The 27858-nt window shown below is 41.2% G+C and overlaps 1 protein-coding gene across 17 annotated transcripts in view; it reads left to right on the plus strand.

Annotated features, from left to right (window-relative positions):
• Positions 1-27858, plus strand: part of LOC120981727 (NACHT, LRR and PYD domains-containing protein 12-like) — a 509415-nt gene that overhangs the window by 160570 nt on the left and 320987 nt on the right. For 16 of the 17 annotated variants that reach the window (XM_040411404.1, XM_040411390.1, XM_040411397.1 and 13 more), the window contains one exon: positions 16522-16692. The exons of the other annotated variant lie outside the window; for it this stretch is intronic. In XM_040411404.1, the coding sequence (XP_040267338.1) occupies positions 16522-16692 (171 nt within the window). The remainder of the gene's footprint in view (positions 1-16521; positions 16693-27858) is intronic. 17 annotated transcript variants of the gene reach the window in all.

A 27858-nucleotide genomic window follows, 5' to 3' on the forward strand; every position in this document is an offset into this window, starting at 1 on the left:
CAAAAAATAAAAACTTCCATGAACTCACTATGCCCATCAGCGAATACCTTGGGGTCTCTTCTTTCCAAAATGGGGTCACTTGTGGGGTAGTTATACTGCCCTGGGATTCTAGGGGCCCAAATGTGTGGTAAGGAGTTTGAAATCAAATTCTGTAAAAAATGACCTGTGAAATCCGAAAGGTGCTCTTTGGAATATGGGCCCCTTTGCCCACCTTTTTTATTTATTAAGGTTTTACACAATAATATCATTTTTAAAATCAAAAAAAACTGTTTTAGTGTCTCCATAGTCTGAGAGACATATTTTTTTTTTTTTTTTTGACAATTGTTTTATGTAGGGTATCAGTCTGTGCGTAATGAGATGACGGTTAGATTGGCACCATTGTGGGGGGAATACGCCTTTTTGATCGCTTGGTGTTGCACTTTATTGACGTAAGATGACGTAGCACAGTTTTTATTTTTATTACAGTGTTCATCTGAGGGGTTAGGTCATATGATATTTTTATAGAGCCGGTCGTTACGGACGTGGTGATACCTAATATGTATATTTTATTTTATTTTTTTAAGTTTTACACAATAATATTATTTTTGAAACAAAAAAAAAAACATGCTTTAGTGTCTCCATAGTCTGAGAGTCATAGTTTTTTCAGTTTTTAGGCAATTGTCCCAGGTTGGGTACCATTTTTGCGGGATGACTATTTTGGGGAGCATACGACTTTTTGATCGCTTGCTACTACACTTTTTGTGACACCGTTTTTATTTTTTATTTTTTTACGGTGTTCACCTCAGGGTTTAGGTCATGTGGTATTTTTATAGAGCAGTGACAATACCTAATATGTCTACTTTTTTTTTTTTTTTTTTTACGTTTAACATAAAAAAGCATTTTTGAAACAAAAAAATCATGTTTTAGTCTGAGAGCCATAGTTTTTTTTTATTTTTTGGGCCATTGTCTCATGTAGGGGCTCATTTTTTGCGAGATGGGGCGACTGGTGCTTTTTTGGCGTACATACGACTTTTTTGATCACTTTTATTACCTTTTTTGGGAAGTAAGGTGGGCAAAATTTTAATTTCATCATAGTTTTTATTTTTATTTATACCCAGATTCTGCGGTTTACAGAAACACCCCACATGTTGTCATAAACTGCTGTATGGGCACACGGCAGGGCGCAGAAGGAAAGGAACTCCACATGGTTTTTAGATGCCATGTCCCATTTGAAGCCCCCTGATGCACCCTTACAGTAGAAACTCCCAAGAAGTGACCCCATTTGGAAAATAGGGGATAAGGTGTTTAATTGCTACTATTTTTGGGTACATATGATTTTTTGATCATTCATTATAACACTTTATGGGGCAAGGTGACCAAAAAATTGGTTGTTTTAGCACAGTTTCTATTTATTTATTTTTACAGCGTTCACCTGAGGGGTTCGGTCAAGTGACATTTTTATAGAGCAGATTGTTACGGACGTGGCGATACCTAATATGTATACTTTTTCTTATTTATTAAAGTTTTACACAATAATAGCATTTTTGAAACAAAAAAATTATGTTTTAATGTGTCCATGTTCTGAGAGCTATAGTTTTTTTTATTTTTTGAGAGATTTTCTTATGTAGGGGCTCATTTTTTGCGGGATGAGGTGACGGTTTTATTGGTACCATTTTGTGGGACATACGCGTTTTTGATCACTTGGTGTTGCTCTTTTTGTGATGTAAGGTGACAAAAATTGCTTGTTTTGACAGTTTTTTATTTTTGTTTTTTTTACGGTGTTCACCCGAGGGGTTAGGTCATGAAATATTTTTATAGAGCTGGTTTTTACGGACGCGGCAATACCTAATATGTATACTTTTTTTTTTTTTATTTCACTTTAACACAATAATAGCATTTTTTAACCAAAAAAATGTTTTAGTGTCTCCATGTTCTAAGAGCTATAGTTTTTAAAAAATTTTTGAGAGATTTTCTTATGTAGGGGCTCATTTTTTGCGGGGTGAGGTGACGGTTTTATTGGTACCATTTTGTGGGACATAAGCGTTTTTGATCACTTGGTGTTGCACCTTTTGTGATGTAAGGTGACAAAAATTGCTCGTTTTGACACAGTTTATTATTATTATTTTTTTTACGGTGTTCACCCGAGGGGTTAGGTCATGTGATATTTTTATAGAGCTGTTTTTTACGGACGTGGCAATACCAAATATGTCTATTTTATTAAATTTTTTCTATGTTTAACTTTTTTTTTAATTCCTTACTTGGGGAATTTTTTTTTTTTTACATGTGAAACCTTTTTTTTTTTTTCAATACTTTTTTTTTTTTTTTTTTTACACTTTTCGTCCCCCATAAGGTCATACAAGACCTCTCGGGGGACATATTTTTTTTCACTGTTGATTTCTCCTGTAACTGGGGCTGACATAGTAGCCCCAGTTACAGGAGAAATGCACCCCCCTGAGAGGCTGTACACCGCAATACAGCACTGTACAGCCTCAGTGCAGGGCTGATCAAGGTCTGTGAAAGACCTCACACAGTTCCTGCACTCTCCGGTCCCGGCGGTCACATGACCGCCGGGCCGGAACAGGAAGCGCATATCGCTTCCTGCTCTGCATACACAGCGCTCGGTGAGCGCAGTGTATGCAGCGATCCAGAAGGCAGGGACACCTGGGCACTGTCCCTGCCTTCTCTCTGGGTTGCCCTGCAGTCACTGCCAGCGGGCAACCCGATCAGCAGCTGCACGATTAGCATGCAGCTGCAGTTTCTAAACGGACGTTCTGGAACGTCCATTCAGAAATTGAGATCCACCTCCCGGACGTTTATATCCTATGGGCGGACGGGTGGTGGTTAAGTACCGGGACATCAGGGCGTACCTGTACGCCCTGTGTCCTTAAGGGGTTAATATGATCTTCTGATGAATCTCTGTAAGAATGAAGTTTATGAGGAGACATGAAGTACGGAGAGGAGGTGGGGATGTGGGTAATGAGCAGCAGCACTTGTTTACAGTCTCCATTATCACAGCCCCACATTACCACAGTCTGTCCTGTCCATCCTCTCCGTACTTCATGTCTCCTCATGAACTCCATTACCACAAAGATTCAGCTGAATATCTTATCATCTGTATTCAGGATCATAATGCCTGACAAGCAGAGCAGAAAGGAGGATTTACCTCAGCGTCGTAATGTAATCTGTCCTGCTGTGTGATTAGGAAAGCGACTGTGTGTACTAATAGGACGGTGGCCATTTTATTTCTCCTGATGATTGCTCCCCAGACAAAATGAACCATTATAACTAATGAAAGGTATTTGGGAATATATTTATAACAGAGTAATATTGAAGTATTTTGATTTTCGTAATTCCCCCAAAAAAACTTTAATAAAGCCCTACAAGAAAATTTAGACTAGCACATCTAAAGTCACAGATGCACATCCATAAAGCTAGCATGCAGGCAGCTCACCCTAACAGGCTTAGGTTAGGCCCAGGAGAGGCAGTTCTATTAGTGTTAGGTACCTATCTGTGGAAGCCACATTGACGCCGGTAGATGGGCCCAACATATGTATGATTAAATATGTGCGCAAAGAACTTCTATTTTTCATGTATACTAGGTACAGTACCACTGTAATCCATAATAATGCCTAATTCTGGGTTCTATTATTAGCATAATAGCCCTAAACTGGTGGTAAGTCTGTCGAAGTTATGAGGCGCGGGCCTCTCCCTAACTTCGGGGCATCCAGTGCCAGTCCTAAGTGTAAGATAGCTTCTGAGCCGCTAAAACAGGCATAGAAAATGGTAAATGAGACGGGTCTGCCGACCCATTCCCTTCCCCGCCCACTGTAATACCATACACATCCACTATACACTGTACTGCACTGTAATATCAAACACATCCGCTATGCACTGTACTGCTCTGTAATACCAAACACATCAACTATACACTGTACTGCTCTGTAATACCAAGCACATCCACTATACACTATACTGCTCTGTAATACCAAACACATCCACTATACACTGTACTGCTCTGTAATACCAAACACATCCTCTATACACTGTACTGCTCTGTAATACCAAACACATCCACTATACACTGTACTGCTCTGTAATGCAAACAAACACAGCTTCTATACACTGTACTGCTCTGTAATACAAACACATCCACTATACACTGTACTGCTCTGTAATACCAAACACATCCGCTATACAATGTACTGCTCTGTAATACCAAACACATCCACAATACACTGTACTGTTCTGTAATATCAAACACATCCACTATACACTGTACTCCTCTTTAATACCAAACACATCCACTTTACACTGTACTGCTCTGTAATACCAAACACATCCACTATACACTGTACTGCTCTGTAATACCAAACACATCCACTATACACTGTACTGCTCTATAATACCAAACACATCCACTATACACTGTACTGCTCTGTAATACCAAACATATCTGCAATACACTGTACTGCTCTGTAATACCAAACACATCCGCTATACACTGTACTGCTCTGTAATACCAAACACATCCACTTTACACTGTACTGCGCTGTATTTCCAAACACATCCTCTATACACTGTACTCCTCTGTAATACCAAATGCATCCACTATACACTGTACTGCACTGTAATACCAAACACATCCACTATACACTGTACTGCTCTGTAATACCAAACACATCCTCTATGCACTGTACTGCACTGTAATACCAAACATATCCTCTATACACTGTACTGCTCTGTAATACCAAACACATCCTCTATGCACTGTACTGCTCTGTAATACCAAACACATCAACTATACACTGTACTGCTCTGTAATACCAAATACATCCGCTATACAATTTACTCCTCTATAATACCAAACACATCCACTTTACACTGTACTGCTCTGTATTTCCAAACACATCCACTATACACTGTACTCCTCTGTAATACCAAATGCATCCACTATACACTGTACTGCACTGTAATACCAAACACATCCAATATACACTGTACTGCACTGTAATACCAAACACATCCACTATACACTGTACTGCACTGTAATACCAAACATATCCTCTATACACTGTACTGCTCTGTAATACCAAACACATCCTCTATGCACTGTACTGCTCTGTAATACCAAACACATCAACTATACACTGTACAACTCTGTAATACCAAACACATCCACTATACACTATAGTGCTCTGTAATGCAAACAAACACAGCTTCTATACACTGTACTGCTCTGTAATACAAACACATCCACTATACACTGTACTGCTCTGTAATACCAAACACATCCACTATACACTGTATTGCTCTGTAATACCAAACACATCCACTATACACTGTACTGCCTTGTAAAACCAAACACATCCGCTATACACTGTACTGCTCTGTAATACCAAACACATCCGCTATACACTGTACTGCTCTGTAATACCAAACACATCCGCTATACACTGTACTGCTCTGTAATAACAAACATATCTGCAATACACTGTACTGCTCTGTAATACCAAACACATCCGCTATACACTGTACTGCTCTGTAATACCAAACACATCCACTTTACACTGTACTGCTCTGTATTTCCAAACACATCCACTATACACTGTACTCCTCTGTAATACCAAATGCATCCACTATACACTGTACTGCACTGTAATACCAAACACATCCACTATACACTGTACTGCACTGTAATACCAAACATATCCTCTATACACTGTACTGCTCTGTAATACCAAACACATCCTCTATGCACTGTACTGCTCTGTAATACCAAACACATCAACTATACACTGTACTGCTCTGTAATACCAAATACATCCGCTATACAATGTACTCCTCTATAATACCAAACACATCCACTTTACACTGTACTGCTCTGTATTTCCAAACACATCCACTATACACTGTACTCCTCTGTAATACCAAATGCATCCACTATACACTGTACTGCACTGTAATACCAAACACATCCAATATACACTGTACTGCACTGTAATACCAAACACATCCACTATACACTGTACTGCACTGTAATACCAAACATATCCTCTATACACTGTACTGCTCTGTAATACCAAACACATCCTCTATGCACTGTACTGCTCTGTAATACCAAACACATCAACTATACACTGTACTACTCTGTAATACCAAACACATCCACTATACACTATAGTGCTCTGTAATGCAAACAAACACAGCTTCTATACACTGTACTGCTCTGTAATACAAACACATCCACTATACACTGTACTGCGCTGTAATACCAAACACATCCACTATACACTGTATTGCTCTGTAATACCAAACACATCCACTATACACTGTACTGCTCTGTAAAACCAAACACATCCGCTATACACTGTACTGCTCTGTAATACCAAACACATCCGCTATACACTGTACTGCTCTGTAATACCAAACACATCCGCTATACACTGTACTGCTCTGTAATACCAAACACATCCGCTATACACTGTACTGCTCTGTAATAACAAACACATCCACTATACACTGTACTGCTCTGTAATACCAAACACATCCGCTATACACTATACTGCTCTGTAATACCAAACACATCCACTGTACACTTTACTGCTCCGTAATAACAAACACACCCACTATACACTGTACTGCTCTGTAATACAAAACACATCCTCTATACACTGTACTGATCTGTAATACCAAACACATCCACTATATACTGTTCTGCTCTGTAATACCAAACACATCCACTATACACTGTACTGCTCTGTAATAACAAACACATCCACTATATACTGTTCTGATCTGTAATACCAAACACATCCACTATACACTGTACTGCTCTGTAATACCAAACACATCCACTATGCACTGTACTGCTCTGTAATACCAAACACATCAACTATACACTGTACTGCTCTGTAATACCAAACACATCCACTATACACTATAGTGCTCTGTAATGCAAACAAACACAGCTTCTATACACTGTACTTCTCTGTAATACAAACACATCCACTATACACTGTACTGCTCTGTAATACCAAACACATCCACTATACACTGTACTGCTCTGTAATACCAAACACATCCACTGTACACTGTACTGCTCTGTAATAACAAACACATCCACTATATACTGTTCTGATCTGTAATACCAAACACATCCACTATACACTGTACTGCTCTGTAATACCAAACACATCCACTATGCACTGTACTGCTCTGTAATACCAAACACATCAACTATACACTGTACTGCTCTGTAATACCAAACACATCCACTATACACTATAGTGCTCTGTAATGCAAACAAACACAGCTTCTATACACTGTACTTCTCTGTAATACAAACACATCCACTATACACTGTACTGCTCTGTAATACCAAACACATCCACTATACACTGTATTGCTCTGTAATACCAAACACATCCACTATACACTGTACTGCTCTGTAAAACCAAACACATCCGCTATACACTGTACTGCTCTGTAATACCAAACACATCCGCTATACACTGTACTGCTCTGTAATACCAAACACATCCGCTATACACTGTACTGCTCTGTAATAACAAACATATCTGCAATACACTGTACTGCTCTGTAATACCAAACACATCCGCTATACACTGTACTGCTCTGTAATACCAAACACATCCACTTTACACTGTACTGCTCTGTATTTCCAAACACATCCACTATACACTGTACTCCTCTGTAATACCAAATGCATCCACTATACACTGTACTGCACTGTAATACCAAACACATCCACTATACACTGTACTGCACTGTAATACCAAACATATCCTCTATACACTGTACTGCTCTGTAATACCAAACACATCCTCTATGCACTGTACTGCTCTGTAATACCAAACACATCAACTATACACTGTACTGCTCTGTAATACCAAATACATCCGCTATACAATGTACTCCTCTATAATACCAAACACATCCACTTTACACTGTACTGCTCTGTATTTCCAAACACATCCACTATACACTGTACTCCTCTGTAATACCAAATGCATCCACTATACACTGTACTGCACTGTAATACCAAACACATCCAATATACACTGTACTGCACTGTAATACCAAACACATCCACTATACACTGTACTGCACTGTAATACCAAACATATCCTCTATACACTGTACTGCTCTGTAATACCAAACACATCCTCTATGCACTGTACTGCTCTGTAATACCAAACACATCAACTATACACTGTACTACTCTGTAATACCAAACACATCCACTATACACTATAGTGCTCTGTAATGCAAACAAACACAGCTTCTATACACTGTACTGCTCTGTAATACAAACACATCCACTATACACTGTACTGCGCTGTAATACCAAACACATCCACTATACACTGTATTGCTCTGTAATACCAAACACATCCACTATACACTGTACTGCTCTGTAAAACCAAACACATCCGCTATACACTGTACTGCTCTGTAATACCAAACACATCCGCTATACACTGTACTGCTCTGTAATACCAAACACATCCGCTATACACTGTACTGCTCTGTAATACCAAACACATCCGCTATACACTGTACTGCTCTGTAATAACAAACACATCCACTATACACTGTACTGCTCTGTAATACCAAACACATCCGCTATACACTATACTGCTCTGTAATACCAAACACATCCACTGTACACTTTACTGCTCCGTAATAACAAACACACCCACTATACACTGTACTGCTCTGTAATACCAAACACATCCTCTATACACTGTACTGATCTGTAATACCAAACACATCCACTATATACTGTTCTGCTCTGTAATACCAAACACATCCACTATACACTGTACTGCTCTGTAATAACAAACACATCCACTATATACTGTTCTGATCTGTAATACCAAACACATCCACTATACACTGTACTGCTCTGTAATACCAAACACATCCACTATGCACTGTACTGCTCTGTAATACCAAACACATCAACTATACACTGTACTGCTCTGTAATACCAAACACATCCACTATACACTATAGTGCTCTGTAATGCAAACAAACACAGCTTCTATACACTGTACTTCTCTGTAATACAAACACATCCACTATACACTGTACTGCTCTGTAATACCAAACACATCCACTATACACTGTACTGCTCTGTAATACCAAACACATCCACTATACACTGTATTGCTCTGTAATACCAAACACATCCACTATACACTGTATTGCTCTGTAATATAAAACACATCCATTATACACTGTACTGTTCTGTAATACCAAACACATCCGCTATATAATGTTCTTCTCTATAATACCAAACACATCCACTATACACTGTACTGCTCTGTAATACCAAACACATCCACTATACACTGTACTGCTCTGTAATACCAAACGCATCCACTATACACTGTATTCCTCTATAATACCAAACATATCCTCTATACACTGTACTGCTCTGTAATACCAAACACATCCACTATACACTGTACTGCTCTGTAATACCAAACACATCCGCTATACACTGTACTGCTCTGTAATACCAAACACATCCGCTATACACTGTACTGCTCTGTAATACCAAACACATCCGCTATACACTGTACTGCTCTGTAATACCAAACACATCCGCTATACACTGTACTGCTCTGTAATAACAAACACATCCACTATACACTGTACTGCTCTGTAATACCAAACACATCCACTGTACACTTTACTGCTCTGTAATACCAAACACATCCACTGTACACTGTACTGCTCTGTAATACCAAACACATCCTCTATACACTGTACTGCTCTGTAATAACAAACACATCCACTATATACTGTTCTGCTCTGTAATACCAAACACATCCACTATACACTGTACTGCTCTGTAATACCAAACACATCCACTATACACTGTACTGCTCTGTAATGCAAACAAACACAGCTTCTATACACTGTACTGCTCTGTAATACAAACACATCCACTATACACTGTACTGCTCTGTAATACCAAACACATCCACAATACACTGTACTGTTCTGTAATACCAAACACATCCGCTATACACTGTACTCCTCTGTAATACCAAACACATCCACTTTACACTGTACTGCTCTGTAATACCAAACACATCCACTATACACTGTACTGCTCTGTAATACCAAACACATCCACTATACACTGTACTGCTCTATAATACCAAACACATCCACTATACACTGTACTGCTCTGTAATACCAAACATATCTGCTATACACTGTACTGCTCTGTAATACCAAACACATCCGCTATACACTGTACTGCTCTGTAATACCAAATACATCCGCTATACAATGTACTCCTCTATAATACCAAACACATCCACTTTACACTGTACTGCTCTGTATTTCCAAACACATCCACTATACACTGTACTCCTCTGTAATACCAAATGCATCCACTATACACTGTACTGCTCTGTAATACCAAACACATCCACTATACACTGTACTGCTCTATAATACCAAACACATCCACTATACACTGTACTGCTCTGTAATACCAAACACATCCGCTATACACTGTACTGCTCTGTAATACCAAATACATCCGCTATACAATGTACTCCTCTATAATACCAAACACATCCACTTTACACTGTACTGCTCTGTATTTCCAAACACATCCACTATACACTGTACTCCTGTGTAATACCAAATGCATCCACTATACACTGTACTGCACTGTAATACCAAACACATCCACTATACACTGTACTGCTCTATAATACCAAACGCATCCTCTATACACTGTACTGCTCTGTAATACCAAACACATCCTCTATGCACTGTACTGCTCTGTAATACCAAACACATCAACTATACACTGTACTGCTCTGTAATACCAAACACATCCACTATACACTATAGTGCTCTGTAATGCAAACAAACACAGCTTCTATACACTGTACTGCTCTGTAATACAAACACATCCACTATACACTGTACTGCTCTGTAATACAAACACATCCACTATACACTGTACTGCTCTGTAATACCAAACACATCCACTCTACACTGTATTGCTCTGTAATACCAAACACATCCACTATACACTGTATTGCTCTGTAATACCAAACACATCCATTATACACTGTACTGTTCTGTAATACCAAACACATCCGCTATACAATCTTCTTCTCTATAATACCAAACACATCCACTATACACTGTACTGCTCTGTAATACCAAACATATCTGCTATACACTGTACTGCTCTGTAATACCAAACACATCCACTATACACTGTACTGCTCTGTAATACCAAACGCATCCACTATACACTGTATTCCTCTATAATACCAAACATATCCTCTATACACTGTACTGCTCTGTAATACCAAACACATCCACTATACACTGTACTGCTCTGTAATACCAAACACATCCGCTATACACTGTACTGCTCTGTAATACCAAACACATCCGCTATACATTGTACTGCTCTGTAATACCAAACACATCCACTGTACACTTTACTGCTCCGTAATAACAAACACACCCACTATACACTGTACTGCTCTGTAATACCAAACACATCCGCTATACACTGTACTGCTCTGTAATACCAAACACATCCGCTATACACTGTACTGCTCTGTAATAACAAACACATCCACTATGCACTGTACTGCTCTGTAATACCAAACACATCCACTATACTCTGTACTGCTCTGTAATACCAAACACATCCACTGTACACTTTACTGCTCCGTAATAACAAACACACCCACTATACACTGTACTGCTCTGTAATACCAAACACATCCACTATACACTGTACTGCTCTGTAATACCAAACACATCCTCTATACACTGTACTGCTCTGTAATACCAAACACATCCACTATACACTGTACTGCTCTGTAATACCAAACACATCCACTATACACTGTACTGCTCTGTAATACCAAACACATCTGCTATACACTGTACTGCTCTGTAATACCAAACACATCCACTATACACTGTACTGCTCTGTAATACCAAACACATCCACTATACACTGTACTGCTCTGTAATACCAACACATCCGCTATACACTGTACTGCTCTGTAATACCAAACCCATCCACTATATTCTGTACTGCTCTGTAATACCAAACACATCCGCTATACACTGTACTGCTCTGTAATACCAAACACATCCGCTATACACTGTACTGCTCTGTAATACCAAACACATCCGCTATACACTGTACTGCTCTGTAATACCAAACACATCCGCTATACACTGTACTGCTCTGTAATACCAAACACATCCGCTATAAACTGTACTGCTCTGTAATAACAAACACATCCACTATACACTGTACTGTTCTATAATTATTTTGCGGATGAGAAGAAAATCAGATCTTTCTCTGCGGCGCTGATCCTGAGGAACTGATCCTTCGCTGTTATACAGCGTGTAGCCGCGATGTTTGTGGGTGGTGTCCCAGCGGCATGACGCGCCTCAGAGTGACAGCCGGAGGAGCGCATGCCGGAATTCACTATTCTATGAGGCGGCTGTGTTCTGGGTGGCAGTAGGTGGAGTCTCCCTCCTGTGTCTGGCTCCTGACTGGTGGCAGCTGGGAGATCGTGCCGAGGTAACTGTCAGATGTCCATTACTATGGGTGTATGTAAGTGCAAAAGGTAATGACAGAATCTATGGTCCGTTCTGTGTGGCGTTTAAAGGCATGTATTAGGTAAGTCCCGATTTTGCTGAGAATAAATAAATAAATATTAGGCAGATCCAGATTTTTGGACAGAAGAATAAAGCATAGATAAACGCTGACTATAATTAAATGAAAAAATTAAAAAAAGGTCAGGATTAGGTGAATAAAAATCGGATATACTAAAATCACATATAAACATAAAATACCAGCGAAGTTGCTGGGGGCTTTTTCTTTTTATCCCCTGATATACTATAGGGGGCTATGATACTATTTCGCTGGTTTCTACTACTGTGACCATTGGGGGTTACTCTTGTCCGCTTTAGTGGTGCCCCTAATTTTCTCTCCATGATACACTGGAGGTCCTAATGTGCTTTTCTTGTTTCACGTTAAGTTGCCATAGGGTTTGGCACAGTATGAAAATAACACTGGCAGCGTTGCCTATAGTAGCAGGGACGTTCCAACCATATTTGCGTAATATCTATGTGTCCGATATTTTATTTGGAGAATAGAGCGCTTGATTTGTTTGTCTGAAAATAGGCCAGGAGGATTTTCTTCTGTTCAGTGATATGGATTATAAGATAGTCTCACTAATCTCGTTCCATCCATATGGAGTCAGGGTATCTAATTGGTAAATCCAATATACCTCTCTTCTCTGGAGGCTACTAAACCTATTGTATGAATTGTCAGGTATGTGATCAATTGGAGTAATTTTTAACGCGTGTTTATTTTTTTTCCGGTGTGGTAGCACAGTGCTCTGTAATACCAAACACATCCACTATAAACTGTACTGCTCTGTAATACCAAACACATCCGCTATACACTGTACTGCTCTGTAATACCAAACACATCCACTATACACTGTACTGCTCTGTAATACCAAACACATCCACTATACACTGTACTGCTCTGTAATACCAAACACATCCACTATACACTGTACTGCTCTGTAATACCAAACACATCCACTATAAACTGTACTGCTCTGTAATACCAAACACATCCGCTATACACTGTACTGCTCTGTAATACCAAACACATCCACTATACACTGTACTGCTCTGTAATACCAAACACATCCACTATACACTGTACTGCTCTGTAATACCAAACACATCCACTATAAACTGTACTGCTCTGTAATACCAAACACATCCACTATACAATGTACTGCTCTGTAATACCAAACACATCCTCTATACACTGTACTGCTCTGTAATACCAAACACATCCACTATACACTGTACTGCTCTGTAATACCAAACACATCCACTATAAACTGTACTGCTCTGTAATACCAAACACATTCGCTATACACTGTACTGCTCTGTAATACCAAACACATCCACTATACACTGTACTGCACTGTAATACCAAACACATCCACTATACAATGTACTGCTCTGTAATACCAAACACATCCTCTATACACTGTACTGCTCTGTAATACCAAACACATCCACTATACACTGTACTGCTCTGTAATACCAAACACATCCACTATACACTGTACTGCTCTGTAATACTATACACATCCACTATACACTGTACTGCTCTGTAATACCAAACACATCCACTGTACACTGTACTGCTCTGTAATACCAAACACATCCTCTGTACACTGTACTGCTCTGTAATAACAAACACATCCTCTATACACTGTACTGCTCTGTAATATCAAACACATCCACTATACACTGTACTGCTCTGTAATACCAAACACATCCTCTGTACACTGTACTGCTCTGTAATAACAAACACATCCACTATACACTGTACTGCTCTGTAATACCAAACACATCCACTGTACACTGTACTGCTCTGTAATACCAAACACATCTTCTGTACACTGTACTGCTCTGTAATAACAAACACATCCACTATACACTGTACTGCTCTGTAATATCAAACACATCCACTATACACTGTACTGCTCTGTAATACCAAACACATCTTCTGTACACTGTACTGCTCTGTAATAACAAACACATCCACTATACACTGTACTGCTCTGTAATATCAAACACATCCTCTATACACTGTACTGCTCTGTAATACCAAACACATCCGCTATACACTGTACTGCTCTGTACTTGGTGAGCTGTGAGGAGGTGGCAGCGCTCTCCTGAGCTCCGGTGAGTACAGCTGGGAGGTGCCAGGAGTCGGACCCCCACAGATCTCATATTAATCACGTGTCCTGGGGATAGGACATCAATATCCAGTTCCTGGATAACCCCTTTAAATTCTTCAGCAGACCCCTATATGATAACATAAAGGTTCTGATGATCCCTTTAACAAATCAGTCGGATGAAAACACAATCAGTAATGTCCTTCATGTCTGAGAAGAGCAGCGCTATCAGTAATACCTGCCCCCGCTGTATAACACATAATGGGAGCAGTGACTTCCTCCCCGGATAACACATAGGTAAGTGTTCTAGGACTGACCTCATCAGAACCTGCATTGTGCCTCCACATGGAGGAGGTGTCATATGTCCTGAGAGACATCTGGAGGGACAGGAAGGACACATCTGCTTCTATGGGGCGGATTATGGGTCTGAGCGACTCCCAGGTTATACAGAGCTGTAAAATGTACATGAGCCCTTACCGCCATAGAGCGCTCATCTCTGCCTGTGCTACATTACAACTGTATGGCGGTGTTATTACTGATGACCCCGGCTGTAAATTACTCCAAATGGAGACGATTACTGCTCGTTATCAATAAGTAATAATCAATACCAGCAGAATCCAGAGAAACCCTGAATGTAGTGTAATGTCTACTAATAATCCATCCCCCAAATAACTGACTGAGCGACGGCAGAGCCACATGTGTCCTGTAGTAATGTGAGGAGGAGAACGAGGGTGTCACGGATGGTGTACAGGAAACAAGACAATGCAAAATAATCTATGACTCACTGGATCCACAACTAAGGAACAAAAGGGAGACACCTGCATGAGACCTGGCACACTCTCCCTGACTGCTCAGCCTATGCGAACAACTCAAAGGTGGATAGTCGCATATCCACGTACCTCGACTATCTAACGCCTGAAGACCCTACAATAGTGAGGGGACACGACCACCGGCTCCCTACACTAGACACGGAGGGAGTCAGGGTCTCCTAAGATCCAGCAAACAGAAAATCACAAATAAATATACAGCACTTATCTTGCAGAAGACTGGGATATAGGAACAGCATGCACACACACTCCAGGAAGTTGTATAAGCCGCACACTACTGCATTATGGGGAGGAATTTAAAGGGAAGCAATCAGTCCAACTGCATGACAGCTGAGAGAGGCTAACGAGATGAGGAACTGAAACCAAAACAAAGAAAACTCAAGGAGGAGGTTCTGAAAGGCTTCTGTCAGAGCTTCTCAGCTGTCTGGTTGTGACAGGGGGCCACAGGGGCCACAATAGATGGTGGAGGAAGGAGAATGGGGGCCACAATAGATGGTGGAGGAAGGAGAATGGGGGCCACAATAGATGGTGGAGGAAGGAGAATGGAGGCCACAGGGACCACAATAGATGGAGGAAGAAGAGCTCTCAGCAGCTGATGACGCTGACACAAGTTCCTCCAGCTTTATGACTCTTGTACATTCATGTGCTGCCATCATCACTGATTTATGACATGCCATAAAGTGAGGACACTCCTCAGGGGTTCTGGATTTCTAGGACATGGACATATCGTATAGCTGCCGCCATTCCTGACATCCACCACACACAAGAGGCGACTTCTAGTGATGACATTTATGGATTTTACTAACAGCCGGGGACATTTTCTCTCCACAGTCACAATCTATAGATTTTATACTAACGCTCTGTGGACGCCTCACCCACATCTCATCTTCTTATTCTTACAGATTGGGTCGTAATGATCTACCAGACACTTCCTGCATCCAGTTGGCATCTGTAATAAGGAATAACCAGTCCCTGAAGATACTTGTCCTGTCTAATAACTACCTGTCTGGTCCTCACTTCAGTGACTTGATGGAGGCTCTGTCCAGTCCGGCCTGCAGGATAGAGACATTACGGTGAGTATAAGAGATGTGTACAGGACTGAGACATGTGGGGCACAAGTTATACATGGAGTTTATTCTATTCTATGCTCTGCACCGTTGTTATGTCAATGAGATAAACTGCTGACTAGGGTTGGCTCGATACCAACATTTTGATTTGATTTCGATACTCTAAAAAAGTTTTGCGATACTCTGTACCATTCGATACCATGCAAAAAAATTAAAACACCAAAAAAGGTGCGTGCATTCCGCATTTTATGGAACGTCCAGCCCATAATAGAACAGCAGAGCTCCAGCGATTACACTGCTGGGGCTCCGATCGGAACTGCCACTGACACCAATGAGGAGGAGGGTAGGGGATCCTGTGGCCACTGCATCCAATGAATATAACAATGGGGGGGGGGCCTGTGGACACTGCGCCACCAATGATTCTAATACTTGGGATTTGGGGGGGGGACGATAGCGCACTTCACCACCAATGGTTATAATTTATAATCCAAGGGGGAGGGGCAGGCGCACTGCGCCACCAATGAATGTAATTAACACATTAATTCAAGTGTAGGCAGCGGGTGCCGGTGGGAGTATTACATACCCGGCTTCAATAACAGGGCATGCGAACAACGACAATTAACCCCTCAGGTGCCACACCTGAGGGGTTAATTTCCGCGGTTCAGCAGATCGCATGCCCTGTCATTGAGGGCCGGGTATGTGATACTGCCGCCGGCACCCACTGCCTACACTTGAATTAATGTGTTAATTACATTCATTGGTGGCACAGTGGCCACAGTCCCTCCCCTCATCCTCAGTACAATGAACTAACTGGTGGCCGCGGCAGCCACGTCACAGGGGGGAGGGGGGGAGAGGGTCACTCCTTCTCCACTGCGCTGCTGAGTAGAACACGGTGCGCGCTGAGAGCAGGGAGGGCCATGTTCTCTAACAGATAACAGTGCAGCCTAGTATCGTTAAATAGTAAGACCCGGTGTTGTATCGATCCGGGTCTAAAAGTATTGATTGGGTATCGATACTTCAATACCCGGTGCAACTCTATTCCTGTCCCTGCTCTGTGGTTCCGGCCACGCTTCTTATTCTGCTAGGTTATTTTTAAGTATTTGTGTGCAAAACACACAGTTCTGATACACACACAGTGCTATACACACTCAGCACTGCATACTCACATACAGCTCTGATATACACAAACAGCACTGCCATACTCCAATACAGCTCTGCTACACCCATATACAGTACAGACCAAAAGTTTGGACACACCTTCTCATTCAAAGAGTTTTCTTTATTTTCATGACTATGAAGGCATCAAAACTATGAATTAACACATGTGGAATTATATACATAACAAACAAGTGTGAAACAACTGAAAATATGTCATATTCTAGGTTCTTCAAAGTAGCCACCTTTTGCTTTGATTACTGCTTTGCACACTCTTGGCATTCTCTTGATGAGCTTCAAGAGGTAGTCCCCTGAAAAGGTCTTCCAACAGTCTTGAAGGAGTTCCCAGAGATGCTTAGCACTTGTTGGCCCTTTTGCCTTCACTCTGCGGTCCAGCTCACCCCAAACCATCTCGATTGGGTTCAGGACCGGTGACTGTGGAGGCCAGGTCATCTGGCGCAGCACCCCATCACTCTCCTTCATGGTCAAATAGCCCTTACTTTCAATGTTTTCCCAATTTTTCGGCTGACAGACTGACCTTCATTTCTTAAAGTAATGATGGCCACTCGTTTTTCTTTACTTAGCTGCTTTTTCTTGCCATAATACAAATTCTAACAGTCTATTCAGTAGGACTATCAGCTGTGTATCCACCTGACTTCTCCTCAACGCAACTGATGGTCCCAACCCATTTATAAGGCAAGAAATCCCACCTGACAGGGCACACCTGTGAAGTGAAAACCATTTCAGGGGACTACCTCTTGAAGCTCATCAAGAGAATGCCAAGAGTGTGCAAAGCAGTAATCAAAGCAAAAGGTGGCTACTTTGAAGAACCTAGAATATGACATATTTTCAGTTGTTTCACACTTGTTTGTTATGTATATAATTCCACATGTGTTAATTCATAGTTTTGATGCCTTCAGTGTGAATCTACAATTTTCATAGTCATGAAAATAAAGAAAACTCTTTGAATGAGAAGGTGTGTCCAAACTTTTGGTCTGTACTGTAGTTCTGTTACATACATACAGCTCTGCTACATACATACTGTTCTGCTATAACCATACAGCCCTGGTACACACATACAGCCCTGGTACACACATACAGCTCTATTACACACATACAGCTCTGCTACACACACACTTAGCATCTTTAGTTAAAACTCACATCTCCCTACACCAGTGTCGGCTGTACAGTCTTCCTGCTCTGGCTCCTCCTATTGATGACATCATAATAGGTCCTTAAGCTGTAGTTTTCATCTCCTTTCAGTACAGTGTAGGACCTTCCTCCCCCGTTCGCTGAACGGATGGTTCTCCTGCCTGCCGACTCTCTCACTGATCAGGCAGATCTGTATGTGCGCTCTGCCTGATCACTAATGAATCAGTCAGGGGTCTGGCCATGCTGGATCCCCCTGACTGCTGTTTATTTGACACTTTTAGCAAGATTGTTTCTTACTAAAAGGGCGTCTTATAAATTGTCAAACACGGTGAGTCTGATTTTCAGTGATGTGGTCCCGGTCATAGGAGAGAACTGCTGAAAAGTATCTACATTGTAAATGGGTTCTCTGGGACTTTGATATTGAAGGCTTGTCCTCAGGAACAATATCTGACTGGTGGGGACACCCCCGACACCCTGCCTATCAGGTGCTTAAAGAGGCAGCGGCGCCAGGTGAGCACTTAGACGTAGAGATGGCCTTGCGGGTCGCTCGCCGGTCCTTTCGCGGCAAACTTTTCTCGTTCGCGGTTCGTCGAACGGGCGAACATATGTCGATGTCTGACTGCGCCATATTCTTTCACATTGTGAAGACCCATGACAAATCCATCAGGTGGGACAGGACGGCCAATTGAGACGTTTCAGCACATGGATGTACCCCCTACCTTATAAATAAACCTGATCTGGCCGCCATTTTACATTCAGTCTTTTGCCAGTGTAGGGAGAGGCTGCTGTGTGGAGCAGCGATAGGCTGTTAGGGACACAAAACGCTAGCTAATAGGGCCACAAAAGTCCTTTTAAGGACTGGTATAGGTGTGCTATCGATAGGTGTGATACACAGAGGGGTGCGAAATACTTATAATATACTTTCTAACATAGAATATATTATAGTGCATTTGTATAGTGCAGAAGTTTTGTGCGGTTCTGTGTTTAACCACCTCAGCCCCCAGTGCTTAAACACGCTGAATGACCAGGCCACTTTTTACACTTCTGACCTACACTACTTTCACCGTTTATTGCTCGGTCATGCAACTTACCACCCAAATGAATTTTACCTCCTTTTCTTCTCACTAATAGAGCTTTCATTTGGTGGTATTTCATTGCTGCTGACATTTTTACTTTTTTTGTTATTAATCGAAATTTAACGATTTTTTTGCAAAAAAATGACATTTTTCACTTTCAGTTGTAAAATTTTGCAAAAAAAACGAGATCCATATAGAAATTTTGCTCTAAATTTATAGTTCTACATGTCTTTGATAAAAAAAAAATGTTTGGGTAAAAAAAAAATGGTTTGGGTAAAAGTTATAGCGTTTACAAACTATGGTACAAAAATGTGAATTTCCGCTTTTTGAAGCAGCTCTGACTTTCTGAGCACCTGTCATGTTTCCTGAGGTTCTACAATGGCCAGACAGTACAAACACCCCACAAATGACCCCATTTCGGAAAGTAGACACCCTAAGGTATTCGCTGATGGGCATAGTGAGTTCATAGAACTTTTTATTTTTTGTCACAAGTTAGCGGAAAATGATGATTTTTTTTTTTTTTTTTTTCTTACAAAGTCTCATATTCCACTAACTTGTGACAAAAAATAAAAACTTCTATGAACTCACTATGCCCATCACGAAATACCTTGGGGTCTCTTCTTTCCAAAATGGGGTCACTTGTGGGGTAGTTATACTGCCCTGGCATTCTAGGGGCCCAAATGTGTGGTAAGGAGTTTGAAATCAAATTCTGTAAAAAATGACGAGTGAAATCCGAAAGGTGCTCTTTGGAATATGGGCCCCTTTGCCCACCTAGGCTGCAAAAAAGTGTCACACATCTGGTATCTCTGTATTCAGGAGAAGTTGAGGAATGTGTTTTGGGGTGTCTTTTTACATATACCCATGCTGGGTGAGATAAATATCTTGGTCAAATGCCAACTTTGTATAAAAAAATGGGAAAAGTTGTCTTTTGCCAAGATATTTCTCTCACCCAGCATGGGTATATGTAAAATGACACCCCAAAACACATTCCCCAACTTCTCCTGAGTACGGAGATACCAGATGTGTGACACTTTTTTGCAGCCTAGGTGGGCAAAGGGGCCCATATTCCAAAGAGCACCTTTCGGATTTCACAGGTCATTTTTTACAGAATTTGATTTCAAACTCCTTACCACACATTTGGGCCCCTAGAATGCCAGGGCAGTATAACTACCCCACAAGTGACCCCATTTTGGAAAGAAGAGACCCCAAGGTATTCGCTGATGGGCATAGTGAGTTCATGGAAGTTTTTATTTTTTGTCACAAGTTAGTGGAATATGAGACTTTGTATGAAAAAAAAAAAAAAACAGCATTTTCCACTAACTTGTGACAAAAAATAAAAAATTCTAGGAACTCGCCATGCCCCTCACGGAATACCTTGGGGTGTCTTCTTTCCAAAATGGGGTCACTTGTGGGGTAGTTATACTGCCCTGGCATTTTCCAGGGGCCCTAATGTGTGGTAAGTAGGTAAATGACCTGTGAAATCCTAAAGGTGCTCTTTGGAATATGGGCCCCTTTGCCCACCTAGGCTGCAAAAAAGTGTCACACATGTGGTATCGCCGTATTCAGGAGAAGTTGGGGAATGTGTTTTGGGGTGTCATTTTACATATACCCTTGCTGGGTGAGAGAAATATCTTGGCAAAAGACAACTTTTCCCATTTTTTTATACAAAGTTGGCATTTGACCAAGATATTTCTCTCACCCAGCATGGGTATATGTAAAATGACACCCCAAAACACATTCCTCAACTTCTCCTGAGTACGACGATACCAGATGTGTGACACTTTTTTGCAGCCTAGATGCGCAAAGGTGCCCAAATTCCTTTTAGGAGGGCATTTTTAGACATTTGGATACCAGACTTCTTCTCACGCTTTGGGGCCCCTAGAATGCCAGGGCAGTATAAATACCCCACATGTGACCCCATTTTGGAAAGAAGACACCCCAAGGTATTCAATGAGGGGCATGGCGAGTTCATAGAAATTTTTTTTTTTTGGCACAAGTTAGCGGAAATTGATATTTTTAATTTTTTTCTCACAAAGTCTCCCGTTCCGCTAACTTGGGACAAAAATTTCAATCTTTCATGGACTCAATATGCCCCTCACGGAATACCTGGGGGTGTCTTCTTTCCGAAATGGGGTCACATGTGGGGTATTTATACTGCCCTGGCATTCTAGGGGCCCTAAAGCGTGAGAAGAAGTCTGGAATATAAATGTCTAAAAAATTTTACGCATTTGGATTCCGTGAGGGGTATGGGGAGTTCATGTGAGATTTAATTTTTTGACACAAGTTAGTGGAATATGAGACTTTGTAAGAAAAAAAATAAATAATTCCGCTAACTTGGGCCAAAAAAATGTCTGAATGGAGCCTTACAGAGGGGTGATCAATGACAGGGGGGGTGATCAATGACAGGGGGAGTGATCAATGACAGGGGGGGTGATCAATGACAGGGGGGTGATCAGGGAGTCTATATGGGGTGATAACCACAGTCATTGATCATGCCCCTGTAAGGCTTCATTCAGACGTCCGTATGCGTTTTGCGGATCCGACCCATCTATCAGTGCATCTGTAAAAATCATGCGGACATCTGAATGGAGCTTTACAGGGGGGTAATCAATGACAGGGGGGTGATCAGGGAGTCTATATGGGGTGATCACCACAGTCATTGATCACGCCCCTGTAAGGCTTCATTCAGACGTCCGGATGCGTTTTGCGGATCCGATCCATCTATTAGTGCATCCGTAAAAATCATGCGGACGTCTGAATGGAGCTTTACAGGAGGGTAATCAATGACAGGGGGGTAATCAATGACAGGGGGTGATCAGGGAGTCTATATGGGGTGATCACCACAGTCATTGATCACGCCCCTGTAAGGCTTCATTCAGACGTCCGTATGCGTTTTGCGGATCCGACCCATCTATCAGTGCATCCGTAAAAATCATGCGGACATCTGAATGGAGCTTTACAGGGGGGTAATCAATGACAGGGGGGTGATCAGGGAGTCTATATGGGGTGATCACCACAGTCATTGATCACGCCCCTGTAAGGCTTCATTCAGACGTCCGTATGCGTTTTGCGGATCCGATCCATCTATCAGTGCATCCGTAAAAATCATGCGGACATCTGAATGGAGCTTTACAGGGGGTTGATCAATGACAGGGGTGTAATCAATGACAGGGGGGTGATCAGGGAGTCTATATGGGGTGATTAGGGGTGATCAAGGGGTTAATAAGTGACGGGGGGGGTGTAGTGTAGTGTGGTGCTTGGTGCAACATATTACTGAGCTGCCTGTGTCCTCTGGTGGTCGATCCAAACAAAGGGGACCACCAGAGGACCAGGTAGCAGGTATATTAGACGCTGTTATCAAAACAGCGTCTAATATACCTGTTAGGGGTTAAAAAAAACACATCTCCAGCCTGCCAGCGAACGATCGCCGCTGGCAGGCTGGAGATCAACTCTCTTACCTTCCGTTCCTGTGAGCGCGCGCGCCTGTGTGCGCGCGTTCACAGGAAATCTCGCATCTCGCGAGATGACGCACGGATGCGTCCAGGAGGAATGAATCAACCACCTTCCGGACGCATCCGTGCGTTAGGCGGTCGGGAGGTGGTTAATATCGTCCAGCATTTCTTAATTTTGTAAGAAATGCTTCAGAAGGAGCCAACAAAATATGGAGAGTTCTTGATGAAAGATAAAAGTTAAAAGGATTTAATTCTCATAAAAAGAAACGGTTACAAAGTTTAGGAAGAGAAAAATAAAGTACAACAGATGAATCTCAAAAGGTAACAAGCAAGCAATAAACCAATTTAAAATGAGTGAAAAAGTAGTTCCCTTAAAGTAACGTGTATGTGTGAATCTGTGTGTGTAGAGAGCAACAGGTGTCTTGTCAAAGAATGCTCTGCCAATGTCATCAGACAAAGCCTTTTTATAGGTTGACTCTCCATAGTTACATTGTATCCTAAATTTACCATTCTAACAGACATATATGGTTAACAAGTAAAACCCCTTACATCATGATTTTCTAAGTATTCCTTATTTGTAAAGCTAATAATATGCTGAGGAGGAGGATTCCTAATCTTCCCAAATACTATTGTCGTCTCAAGAACTGTCAAAATTGACACTTCACACAAGTGCTGACCTTTCATGGTCCTTAAAATACCCTATCCTACTAAAAAGTGTTAATATGTTATTTTACATTCTGCTGCGATACCGCAGCTACACAGAGTGCCAAATGCTATTGGAACAACTAATTGCAACTGAGGTGGTATACCTGTTGCCCCCCAAAAAACTTATTGAAGCAGGGGTGTTATATACCAATAATATACTTTCTATACAATTTCTGCGGAGGACCCTGTCTGGGAAGGGTTTATAGTATAACAAACACTTCTGCCTACACGGCTACTAACCTCTCTTGTTCCAGACAATAAAACGTAACTTTTACTTATTTTATTAAAACAAGTGAGAGAAATGTGACAAGTGAGCGAACTGAAGGATTAATATCACTGCACCCCAAGAAAGATGCTATTAGTGACTGGTAAATAACGTGTATGAGCAGGCGGGGAGCACTAACCCGCACTGCCTTCCTCCACAGTCCCTGCTGTATTCGCTAGGGTATTACACTGTGCCTGGTATCTATTATACCCCCACGATTAGGGTGTAGATTGTAGAATAGACTAGTAACACTAGGTGTTTGACATCAAGCACACAGATTCCAGTCTAGCTCAATGGAGTGCAGCAAGTTATAACCTAAATCGACACGTACGGAAGGTAAGTCCGTGCGCCGATTAGTACTGCGCAGCGGGTCTCACAGCAACTCCCCCTAACGGGTGACGCTGGAGCCGTCATAGCAACAACACGTATACCTATAGGGTGAAACAAAGTAGGCATCTATATACCCAGGTCGGATTGGCTCCCATCCTCACAGTTAGTGAGAGGGCAGCCTATACATTTTCTATACCAGCGTTGGTCACTCAAGTCTGCCCAATACCCCTGATGAAGCCAGAGTAGCTGGCGAAACTTGTTGGGGGGCGGAATTTAGGTTTTAACTTGCTGCACTCCATTGAGCTAGACTGGAATCTGTGTGCTTGATGTCACCTAGTGTTAATCGTGATATAGACAAAATCGTAGTAAAAACTGTCCAGCCGTGGCTAAAGTGCAATGTCCATCTGTATTACAACCATGTAATGGATAAATATATAAATAGCATTCTCTATTCCATATTCTCATCCAGAGTTATATTGCACAATTTGTATGTACTTTACCACTACACGTCGTATGTGGCTTCTCCGAAATCTTTCTACCTTCTCAGCCTGCTAGGACCTCCGCGGCGTCCCACGTGATCCAGCTGTCTTCTCGTGGCATCCCACGTGACGGCAGCAGGAAGCAGGGCGTGTTTTATAGGTCTTGAATCTTCTCCGCTCCGGTATATCGGATCGATTGTTGAAAGTCGAATAATTGTTAATCGCTCCTGTATCTGAGCTGTATTCGTGGAGTGTACATTCGATTGCTGTCCTTCTTTACCAAACGCGTTTCGGGGTCAACAAAACGCCCCTTCCTCAGTGGTGGACAGCAAGTGCGATAATGTTCTTTTTATAGGATCAGCAAACTTTTCCTCACAGGTGGTTTTGAGAATGGATGATCCACAAAATCTGGATTTACGATCCAGCTGCTGGCATTATGTTCACAATATCACCCTCATTTCCTTATGTCTTTCACTCATATATCTTTCATATTGTTGCTTATTCATTTTTCATACGATATAATGGTTGTATTGAAGATAGTGATTGTATTAAACATAGTGGTTTTATTAACAGATGGTTGTACTAAAAAACGCACCTGCGTTTTTTGTGCGTTTTTCATGCGCTAGTCAGAAAATGTTGTGTGACACTCTCTTATCATCTTTATAGTCCCAATCTCATTCTTATCACATCTAATTTCCTGTCTATATAGCTAAATCTCCATATTCACAGAACTCTTAGATCCCCATATAATCGTGTCAATTTTGTTGCTCTTTCATTTTCAAATTTCAATTAAATATTCGATTAAAAATTCGATATAGTATTTATCCGATCTCTAAAATTCTATATTTAATATAACTCCTTGAAACTATCATATTATTTATTCCATTGAACCTCTAAAACCGCACATGCGTTATTTGTGCGTTATCCATGCGTTATTTTAAAAAACAATAAAAAAGCTATAAAGACTATGTTCTGTCTGTTTTCTTTCTCTAGGTAGTACATCTATATGGATCTTTTGATGAGATGTAAATGTGGGGAGCAGTCCACCGGGAAGGAGAGATCGGGGTGCTGATTTACAGCCAGACACCCGATGTCTCGTCACCAGTGGACTGCCACCCCTCCTACAGGAGACCAAATGTCTCCATTTCTGCATTTAAACCTCTTGGTATCATACTGTCAAATTCAAAGTTCCTCTTGACATGTGTGCTATATGGTTTCCACCCCTCCAGTTTTTATTTTACCCTTTCTAAAGCCATATATATAAGGCTGGAGGGGTCGCAGCCATGTTATAAGGGAGTGTAATTCATAGCCTTTCTTTATATTCCTCATATGTTCGGCTATTCTTTTCTGCAATGGTCTTTTTGTCCTCCCTATATATTGTTTAGCACAAGGACATTGAATCAGGTATATCACATCTGTGGAGTCACGTGTTAATCCTTCCTTGATTTCTAAACTGAATGCGTTTTGTGTGGATTGTGCTTTCATGGTTTTCTTTGTAAAGGAACTACGTTTACAGCAATAACAGCGTCCACATCTATGGAATCCCTTCGATATTAACCAGTTCTGTTTTGTTGTTGGTTTCTTATTTCTTATTGATGGGGCTACTGTCAATCCCAGATTCGGCACCTTAGTATATGTAATATGTGGTATATTAGTCAGTTGGGGTCCTATCACTTTGTCATTCAGCAGGTGATACCAATGTCTTTTAATGATTTGTTCTACCTTTCCATATTGTGGATGGTACGGCAAGATCATTCTGATTATATCTTCTTGTTCTTTCTTATGTTTAGGAGCAAAGAAATCTGTTCTATCCATACTTTTGACTTTGTTCAGTGCATTCTCTAGTATACAGTTGCAAGAAAAAGTATGTGAACCCTTTGGAATGATATGGATTTCTGCACAAATTGGTCATAAAATGTGATCTGATCTTCATCTAAGTCACAACAATAGACAATCACAGTCGGCTTAAACTAATAACACACAAAGAGTTAAATGTTACCATGTTTTAATTGAACACACCATGTAAACATTCACAGTGCAGGTGGAAAAAGTATGTGAACCCTTGGACTTAATAACTGGTTGAACCTCCTTTGGCAGCAATAACTTCCTGTAGTTGCAGATCAGACGTGCACAACGGTCAGGAGTAATTCTTGACCGTTCCTCTTTACAGAACTGTTTCAGTTCAGCAATATTCTTGGGATGTCTGGTGTGAATCGCTTTCTTGAGGTCATGCCACAGCATCTCAATCAGGTTGAGGTCCGGACTCTGACTGGGCCACTCCAGAAGGCGTATTTTCTTCTGTTTAAGCCATTCTGTTGTTGATTTATTTCTATGCTTTGGGTCGTTGTCCTGTTGCAACACCCATCTTCTGTTGAGCTTCAGCTGGTGGATAGATGGCCTTAAGTTCTCCTGCAAAATGTCTTGATAAACTTGGGAATTCATTTTTCCTTCGATGATAGCAATCCGTCCAGGCCCTGACGCAGCAAAGCAGCCCCAAACCATGATGCCCCCACCACCATACTTCACAGTTGGGATGAGATTTTGAGGTTGGTGTGCTG

Source organism: Bufo bufo, chromosome 11, assembly GCF_905171765.1.
Source record: "Bufo bufo chromosome 11, aBufBuf1.1, whole genome shotgun sequence".
NCBI lineage: Eukaryota > Metazoa > Chordata > Amphibia > Anura > Bufonidae > Bufo > Bufo bufo.